This window comes from Psammomys obesus, unplaced genomic scaffold (genome assembly GCF_907164565.1).
Source record: "Psammomys obesus unplaced genomic scaffold, mPsaObe1.curated_primary_1811, whole genome shotgun sequence".
Classification (NCBI taxonomy): Eukaryota; Metazoa; Chordata; class Mammalia; order Rodentia; family Muridae; genus Psammomys; species Psammomys obesus.
Window position 1 is genome coordinate 1,913,690 of NW_026585685.1, and position 9,860 is coordinate 1,923,549.

Below are 9,860 nucleotides of genomic sequence, written 5' to 3' on the forward strand. Positions count from 1 at the left end.
TTAGCAATAAAAACTCAGCTAACCAGGGAATTACTGCTTTCTATGTACCTCTAAGTCACTGGTCAGCACTTACTTGTTAGCTGCTAGTACCTGTCTCTTAACAATAAGCTGGTTTTCACACACAACACTGTGTCGCCTATCCTCCGGGTTGGTGGGTGGGCACATGATATAAGGCAGTAACCAGACCCTAGCCTCAGAGTCCTAAAAACAACTGTCCAAACTCTACAGAGAACCAGACCCCTAACACACACATGCACACTTCAGTTCAAGAACGGCCTCCCCTTCAGTGGGTGCAAAGACATGTGCTGGGCAGCACACAATTCACACATCAGCTCGTCACAGCATGGCTGAGTCCCTGAATCTTACCTCCTGAGCACTGGCTGGACCCTTCAGGAGCTCCCTGGCAGCCCGCCTTTAGTCCTAGAGAACCTACATGCTGGACACTGTGCCTGGGAAGGGGCTTGGGAGGCACGGGGTGCAGACGGTCAGCAGTAGTTCTGGCCATGTTCCTCTGCTCTGGTTCCCGAGAGCCACAGTTCTCCCGAGGTCCTGCTCAACACACAAGAGACAAACGGATTAAAAGGCAAGGCAAGCAAACGTAGCTGGGTGGGCTTCCCAGAGAAGACAGAACTTCAAGTGTGCTCAGACCACAGAAAGCAGGAATGCTTTTATAAATTACAGTAGATTATCTTCAGAAGAAAGCTCAGAAGCTGAAAATAAAATGGAAAAAAGAACAATTTTTTTTTTTTTTAATCAGATGTGTCTGTCTGTCAAGTTCAAAAACACTGAGTTCTGGGGCAAACCCTAGCTTACCTTGCTCTGGGGAGAGAGCCAGAGCACTGAGAGCATCCTCCAGTGCCTGGATTTGCTTAAGCAACTTCTCACCCTTGTCAGGGAGAGCCAGGATGTTCACTGCAGCCAATGTGCCCTTAAAAAAAAAACAAAAACAAATCCTATTAAACGGAACTGGCCTCGTAAGTGACTAAAAGACAACTTCAGATTTTTAAATTTCGGCTTAGCACGCCGAAATGATCTTTTAATTATGAATGTAAAAACCAGGATTAAAAAACAAAACAAAACCCCAGCAGCTAACTCACTAAGCCTTACTAAGCACAAACCTAGGAAAAGCAGGTAGGAAGCAGTCACCAAGAAAGTCCTCTCAGGAATCGACAACTCTGTGATAGTCTCCCAGCTGCCCACAGGAACGCCCTGACCTTAAAGCAGTGGTTCTCCACCTTTCTAATGCTGCGACCCTTTAATACAGTTCCTCATGTTGGGGTGAACCCCCCCAACCACAAAACTATTTCCTTGCTACCTCGCAAATGTAATTTTGCTACTGTCACGAATGTAAATATTTGATATGTAGGATATCTGATATTCAAACCCTGTGAAAGGGTCATTTGATACCCCAAAAGGTCACAATTCACAGGTTGAGAACAGCCGCCTTAGAGACAAAGAATAAGACAGCAATGGCCTGCCTTCCTCCCCTCCACCCCCAATTCTAATAATATGTATTTGTATGCATATAAACTATGTGTAAGTATGTGGACATAAGTGCAGGGGCCCAAAGAGATGAGAAGAGGGCATCAGACCCCCTGCTGAGGAGCTGAGGTTCTAGGCTGTGGGGAGCTGAACTGGGGCCCTCTGTAAGCAGTGTGCACTGCCGACTCACCTTCTTTTGTTTCAGCTGCGCTGTAAGGTTTGCCCGCTGGGCTGCAGGGTCAGACGAGTCTCCCTTCTTGGAAAGGTCTGAAGAAGCAGGTATCTGTTTTTGCACACTTTGGTCAGAAGGTTGAAGGTTCCCACTCTTCTGTGAGGCCACAGTCAAGTCAAAGAGAAGTGGGGACCCTGGGCTACTGGAAGCACCATCATCTTCCTCACTGTCATCGCTGCTGGACGACGTGCTGCGGGCATGGCGTGCCTCTCCCACACAGAGCCCAGGTGCTGCTAGTCCTTTGGGAGGAGGCCCACATGTCTTGGAAGGTGCCTGGAGAGGCCCCTGAGCTAGCCCTTTCTGGGAGGCCTGTGCATTGGGGGCGTCTGTTCCTGTTTTGTTTTGGGCTTCCCCATTCTTGAGATGCTCCCCACTGAGCATCTGGACCTTGCTTTCTGGGTTCTGACCAGGGACACTCTGAGGCAAAAGCTGGGTTTCCCCTTCTCTTAGATGTTCTGCCCTATTTGGGACATCTTGACTTTTACTCTCTGACATCCGAGGAGCCACAGGTGTTCCTTGAAGCACATCTCCATGGCCTTGCTTGGAAGCCATTCCTTCAGTCGCCTTGGTTTGGGGCTGGAAATTTGTTTTCTCTTCCTGTTCTTTCTCTTCACCTGCAGATTGTCTCTTTGTCACCAGGTCAGATGAGGGGTCCTTCTCCACCCTGCAGTTAGATTTGGGTTTCTGTTCTCTCCTCTGATCCAAGAGCCGCTCTCTGTGTTCTCCCAGCTTCTTACTGGCTGTCTTTCCCTCACCTTCTCCTTCCACAAACTGTTTCCAGAGAGCTGGCTTTTGATTCTTGTTAAGCACCCTGAATGGGTTTCTTGGTTGGCTGGGAGAGTGAGGAACTATCCCAGCTGTCTTTGGAGGCTTACTGCTCACAGGACGGTCTTTAGGATTAGGATCCTATGGACAATGAAAGCAGGACACTGTAACGCAAAATAAGGCCACCTCTATAGCTAAAATGCCTTTCTGGAGGAAATGGAAACACAGGAAATATATTCCACGCCTCTTATTGCCTCTGCATCTAAAAAGGAAAGAGGCCAAACTCCCAACAAACGCATTTCTTTCAGTGCCGGTTCCTTCTCTGTACATGATCACTCCTTTCCAGGACTCAAGTGAAGGCTACACCAAACTGCTCTGACAGTCACAAGAGCCAGAATGTATATTTCTCTATTCTTTACAAGTGTTTCCAGTTTCCTAGGTCTAGTCCCTGTGTACTAGACATCAATAGGGCCTCTTCTCCTCCCATATTTTAGGAACCTAGGTGTTATATTTAGCTTACATGTAAATCAAGTAAATATGATCTTTAAAAAGATCAGTTAGCCTTTTCTTCCTAAGCAGGAGGATACTGACTGCTTTTGTGACACTGGAAAAACATCTGCATGAAACAGGAGATTAAGTGATGAAACTCTGGCAGTGGCTCTCTGGGCAGTCACACAGCTTTTCAGGGCTCTCTCAGAGGCAGTGTGAGGGACACCAACAGCTCATACAGACTTGGGGTGCTTTCTGTCAAAGGGGCCTGCTACACTGTCTTAACACGGCATATTGGAAAACAGGTGTGTAATTCCTACCTGCCATGGGACATTTCCACACCAGTGCTTTCCCTCTGCCTTACTTTTAGCACATCGGAAGAACAACCTAATGAATATAAAACACAAATAATTAAGGTTACAAATATTCTTTAAGAGTTTCGGTGTTTTGATTTTTAAAAAGGGTTTATATATATATATATATGTATATATATATATATAATATATATATATATTATATATATATAAGGTATCACATTCATGCAGTGCCTCTAGAGGCCAGAAGATGGCACTGAATTCCCTGGAACTAGTTAGATACAGGCCTGTAACTGTTGTGAGCTGCCTGATAAGGGTTCTGGGAACAGAAACCATGTCTTAAGCAAAAAAGCTCTTAAACCACTGAGCATCTCTCTAACTCCATAATTAAACAAAACAAAACAACAACAAAAGAAAATGAGGGAGAGACAAAGTCTCACCACAGCCCAGGTTGGGCACACACAGTTCTTTTGTGGGTGCTGGAGATGGGAGTTCAGGTCATGCACAGCCAGCAATTTACCTACTGAGCCTCCCCCGCCCCCAGTCCCTGCAGAGGACATTTTTAAGGGCTGGAAAGTCAAGAACCAAAATGATACAACAACCAGAGTATGTGCAGGTCTATTCTTTTTACCCTTTCTGAAGAACAAATGAAATGGAGGAAGTGATCGGCAATGGCTGCTAAAATCAGAAAAACACAGAAATACTGTGTGTGCCAGAAGGGAGGCCGCAGTAACTGTCTAAAAAAGAAGTTGCCAAACAAACAAAAAATACTAGCAAACTACAAACTGTACCACACAGCTAATTCTTCACAATGTAGGGACTTTCTGGACTTCCACCATCAGTATCCCAGATGGGAATGCGGAGAGGAGATCATTAAAATGCTCTACCAGGAAATGGCTGGCCATTCCAGTCCTCTTCAAGCAGTTTTTCTCAAGCCTACCCGCACACAGCTGCATTGTCTCAATTCAGGCTTTCACTTAGAGAAAGCCCGTGAGTGTAGTAGCTGGGGGCGGGTTTGAATCCCAGCAACACCATTTCATACTCACAGGAGCTCAGAGTCCCTCTTCAACCTCTCTAGCCTCACATCCCCCTGTAAAACAGCTACTGACACTAATCATGGCAGATGGGTGAGGAAGACTGGGATAACAAGGTGCCATGTGGCTGCCATCCTGGGTAGCCATTAACTCAGCGGCCCTTTTCTTCCACTGTCTTCACTTTTGAATCTCCATGTTTGTTTGTTTTTTAAAATCAAAGAAGGAATCTGTTGGTTGCCTTCCACCACCTATAGAGGCAGATTTTTCTGACTCAAGGGACAAGTGATCTTAAGTGTCAGGAGAACAAGATGGACCTAATAAAGATTTGTCTGCCCCACTTTACTAACAGAAAATAATTTAAATATGTATTCATAAAGTAGTAAAAATATATTACATAAAATATATATCTACAACAGAAAACAATTAAATATATAATATACAACATACTATATATTAATTATACATATAATATTTATTACATATTTTTAAATTACATTTGTAGGTTAGAGAGATGGCTCAGTGAATAAAGTACTTCCTTGCAACTGTGAAAACTGAAGAACCCACGTAAAATACAGGTGGGGCTGGCAGCCGACTGTAATCCCAGCGCTCAGGAGGCAGAGACAAAGTGTCCCCAGGACAAACTGTGTAGCTAAGCTTGCAGAACTGCTGATCTCTGGGGTCAGTGAGAACCCTGCCTCAGTAAGTAAAGTGGAGAGTGATCAAGAGTCACTCAGCATCAACCTGTGGCCTCTACACACACACAGGCACATGGCATCCAAATATATGCACACATACATCTACACATATCCCCCACATACAGAGAATAACAAACATTCCATTTAAAACAGCACTGAAAACATAACCAGAGGAATACGTTTAGTATAAGGAGTATGAGAGCTTTATAAGGGAAATTATTTAAAAACAATGAGAGAAAAATTTAAAGTCTTACTGCACCATGTTCACAGACTAGAAAAGCCAATATTGAGGTCTATTCTTTCAAAACTGATCTGTGCAAATTATGCAACCTCAGCAGAGTTTTCTGTAGAAATTTAAGAAGTTGAATCTCTATTTGATATCCAAATACAAAGATCCAACAATTGCCATCGAAATCTTGAAGAAGTTATAACATACTATTTTACATAATTAAAAATTGCAAGAATATGGAAATGAACCAACGGACAGAAATTAACCACCTCAAACACCAACCACCCCAAACTTAGGCTCAATTGATTTTTTTTTTAAACAAGAATGCCAAGCATTTCAATATACTTGGGTTGGGGACAGAGACTTAGGACAGCTAAATTCTATTACAAAGAATTCTGTTCCATACACGCTATCCTGTATGACCCCCGCCTTCTTGGTCAACCACCAATCCAGTTCTCTGAAGTGGTCTTGTTACTTCAAGCCTTGGTACCCCAAGGCAATGTGCCTACTTCAAAAAGCATCTAGTGACTGGTAGGTTTCTACTTAGCTTTTCATCCTCATGACAAATAATATCTCCCATCTATATGGACTTCCCTGCCCTGCCCAAGGGAAACTGCACTTTACTGAGTACTTGGCATCTTAGACGTTCTCCCTCTTTGTTACCATACTCTAATGTTGACAAAGGAGTGGGCTGTTTTATTACTAATCGAGCAGCTGGAGTGGAATAACAACAGAGCTGGTAATCCAGAAATTAGCCACTGGCTTCTCGGGTAACTAGTTCAGCATTCAGGGCTGAACAACTGTGATCCTTTCAGACAGTTCCTCGTGTTGTGGTGACCCCCCCCCCCCCAATTATAAAATCATTTTCGTTGCTACCTCTTAACTATTTTGCTACTGTTATGAATCATAATGTAAATATCCAATGTGTGACCCCTGGAATGCAAAGGGGTTGTGACCCACAGGTTGAGAACCGCTGACTTTGGGCATAACAAGGTAGATGATGTTCAAAATATACAAACATAGTTTGTTTCTCAGTAATGACTTTTAAAGAAATATCTAGCTGCAACTCTGAGATTTCAGGATGTAGCAAAAAAAGGAGGGGGATGCATCTAGGTGTTCTTCATGGACGCTTACCTCCATTCTTCCTTGCCCTGCAGTAGAGACAAACCCTGAAGCTCCACCACAAAGTCCTCATGCAATAAACAATGAGAAAAAGGAATGCTGGAAGGAGAGAGGGGGAAAAGAAGAGAATTTTAGAAGACAAGGGATAGAGGCCAACCTCCTGAAATCAAATCCAAGCTTGAATTCTTATTATTTATACATCTGGAGACAAGGTCTCACTGTGTAGCCCTGGCTGGCTTGGAACTCCCTCCAGAGAGCCCAGTCTGGCCTCAAACTTGCAGCAATCCCTCCTCTGCCTCTTGAGTCCTACAATCATAAATGTGTGCCACCACACCCAGCCCAGCTACAGTTCTACAACAAGGATTTGCCCATAGCTTGTCCTGTGTTTATAAATCCCAAACATCACCACCCGTTTCTCTCCTCCCACTTAATAAAACAAAGCATGACCATAATTATTTTTTTCTTCACGACTTAGGAGTTTGAAAGTGCCCGTTACATGACGTCTACACTGCAATACTCCCAGGAATGCCTTGTAGTCTAAGGCTGGCTACAGGGCAGGCCTGTGGTGAGTTCTCCCTTTATCCTTTATCCATTAATGCCCCATTAGCTGTCACTTTTCGTTACTCACGTCTCCCCCTAACAATAACCTACTGATCTGCTTCTTGCTTGGCGTATATTTTTAAGTGTCCGTCCGTCCTAATTCACAGAACCATATGTACGATACTGAGGGCGAGTGGGTTTGAGTGAGGCACTCTCCTGCGATCTGTAAAGCTGTCCTCGGCCTGCAGCCTGCTTATCAGACACTGCAAGCCTCAGCTCAAAGCACTGTACTCTTCAGGTTGCAGTGCGCCCATGTGAGTGGCACTCCGTTCAAGAACGTTCACTCTCTTTCTGAAGGATTTATTTATTTGTATTCTATGTTTAGGGGTATTTTGTCTACATGTGTGTCTGGGTACCATGCACATGCTGTGCCTTTGGAGCCAAAAGAGTGCCCGATAGCCCGGAACTGGAGTTACAGATATTTGTTAGCCCCTGTGTGGGTGCTGGGAATCGAAGCCAGTGCTCTTAAATGCTGACCCATCTCTCCAATCCCCAACAATATTTCTCTTAATGTTGAACCAAACCTCAAAGCACCACTGATGCTTACTTAATTCCTATAAGCATGAGAATACATGTATCTCAAAACAGTTGAACAGGGAACCAAATCTCAACATATTTAGAAACTAGAAACAGTCTACCCTGATGCAAAATGGAGACACAAAGCATAAAACTTATTGCACTACTAATATCCATTATATAGTTATGATACTGAAAATTTTTTTTTTTTTTTTTTTTTGCTCTACAAAGTTCAGCTGAATAGTGAGCAGGAGGAAATGTTAAATGTTACCAGTTGAATTTCACTTGGAGAATGTAGACATCTGGTATATAAGACTGTCACTCTTGAGAGCAATATTAACTTTCCTCACGTTAGGCAAGATGCTTGACATTTCTGGGTCTCAGCTTTTGCTTCTGTGGAACCTGAGTTTAACGTCGATCTCTGACATTTCTTTCAGTGCTACTTCCTACAGCAGCAGCAGCGCCTGCGACACTTTAATAGTTCTTCATGTTTATGGTTGGGTAACCGCCCAACCAGAAAATTATTTTCGTTGCTACTTCATAATTGTAATTTTGCTGCTCTGGACTGTAATGTAAATATTTTCCACCACTAGCTGGAAAATATCTGGTATGCAGGATATCTGAAATGTGTCCCCTATGGAAGGGTAGTTCACCCTGGGGTCGCGCCCCAAAGGTTGAGAAACGTGTCCTGAAAGACTGCGGTTTATCAAGTTCACACCACTAACTGGAAAAAAGTTTGGTATCTAACAACTCATGTTTTTAACCTCAAGCATAAAATAAAAAGGGCGACCTAAAATTGGTACAAAACTAGCGAATTAATTTCCAAGACCACTGTTTGTCTGCACTTATTAGAGGCAGCAGAAAGGATGCCGGGAGGGGGAAGATGGGAGTTGCTAATTAAGGCCAGGCAGGTGACTAGAAACTTGAAGCTGCGTCTACAAGGATCCGTGTAGGGCAATACGCGACCCATCTGAATATGGTGGAATCTGCGTCCCAAGACTGCTAACGTGACCAGGCTGGTCATTCGGTGGAATCGGCCTGGAGACTTACTCTGTGGCCAGCACGAAGCCGCATGAGTTCGCCCGGCACACGTAGAAGCTCTTTCCCTTATTCGGGCCATCGCGGACACCGGTCTTTAAGAAGCACACGGTCCCTGAGGAAACAAGAAGGTCAGCAACGGCCACTCCAGGCCAGTCCCACAGGCTCGAGGGCAGTCCTGAGCCCGGGGGCCTTACCGTGCTCCGGACACTTAACAACTTCCATCATGTAACCGGGATGCCCCGACTTGCCGGGTTTCCGCCTTTGACCCCGCCCCTTCCCGCCCCCGACAACGCTTAGCCAATCAAATGAGAGATCCGCTCACCTTCCACCAATTACAGCCGCTCTCGAGCTTAGCGCGCGCAGAAATCAAACTTGGAGTGAGGGGGCGTGGCCAAAGTCGAGCGAGGGCGGAGCTTCCAAGGCCAGGGAGAACGCCCGCCTAGGCTGAGGCGGGGAGACTCCGGAGTAACCCGGGAGGCCTACAGAGAGCCCAAGCCGCCTGCTCGGGAAGCAGCCACTGCAGTGCGGAGACACTTCAGTCTGAGGCGGCCGAGAGGCGGGCGCGACCCTTGAAACTGTGGGAAACTGTTGAATAGTCTGTAATGGGCACAGAGACTTCCTTAGGACCCGGGGCAAACTTTCACGCGAGTGTGCAGCGTCCTCAAGGTCACCCACGGTTGAAGAAGCCCGAGTGCGCGATCTAGGACAGCTCCCAGATCCAGGCTCCGCGCTCTTTGAAGCTCACCGCTGCCTCCGCTTGCTGTCGAGGTTCTAAGGGCTACCTGGTGTGGAAAACCCGGCTCTGGGAGAGCCGGATGGAAACACCGGACTCGCGTGCAAGCTAATTTTACTTTGTGTATTTTGCATTGTCAAAAACCCTTAGAACTTGCCAGGCGTGGTGGTGTACACCTTTTAGTCCTAGCACTTGGGAGGCAGGGACAGGCGGATCTCTGTGAGTTCAAGGCCAGCCTGTTCAACAAACAGAGTTCCAGGACAGCCAGGGTAACACACAGAGAAACCCTGTCTCGGAAAACAAACAAAAAACCCCCAAACAACAACAAAAACCCAAAAACTTTTGAGCTTATTTTGCATTTGTAGTTTTAAATATCAAGAGGGCCATTAAAAGAATAATTGCGTTTGAAATTGTAACCAAGGGGCTAGAGATATGGCTCAGCAGTTATGCGTGCTTGCCCGTTGTTCTTGCTGAGGGCGTGAATTTGGTTCCTAGCACTTGCTTCTGACAGCTAAAAACCACCTGTAACTCCAGCCCCAGGCCTCCGCAGACTTCCACATTAACTTGTACATACCAGGGACACATACACAGAATTAAAAACAAATGAA

General features: G+C 45.3%; 1 protein-coding gene across 3 annotated transcripts in view; it reads right to left on the reverse strand.

Moving 5' to 3' along the window:
- The window catches only part of Ttf2 (transcription termination factor 2), a 35,133-nt gene extending 26,372 nt beyond the window's left edge, over positions 1–8,761 (reverse strand). For all 3 annotated transcript variants that reach the window (XR_008722652.1, XM_055628417.1, XM_055628405.1), the window contains exons 1-7: positions 8,714–8,761; positions 8,529–8,631; positions 6,375–6,461; positions 3,289–3,355; positions 1,673–2,620; positions 814–928; positions 367–549 (exon numbers count right to left, since the gene is read on the reverse strand). Coding sequence is in view for 2 of the 3 variants with exons in the window: in XM_055628417.1 (XP_055484392.1) it covers positions 367–549; positions 814–928; positions 1,673–2,620; positions 3,289–3,355; positions 6,375–6,461; positions 8,529–8,631; positions 8,714–8,744 (1,534 nt within the window). In the remaining variant the exon portion in view is untranslated. The remainder of the gene's footprint in view (positions 1–366; positions 550–813; positions 929–1,672; positions 2,621–3,288; positions 3,356–6,374; positions 6,462–8,528; positions 8,632–8,713) is intronic.
- Between the last annotated feature and the right edge of the window lie 1,099 nt (positions 8,762–9,860).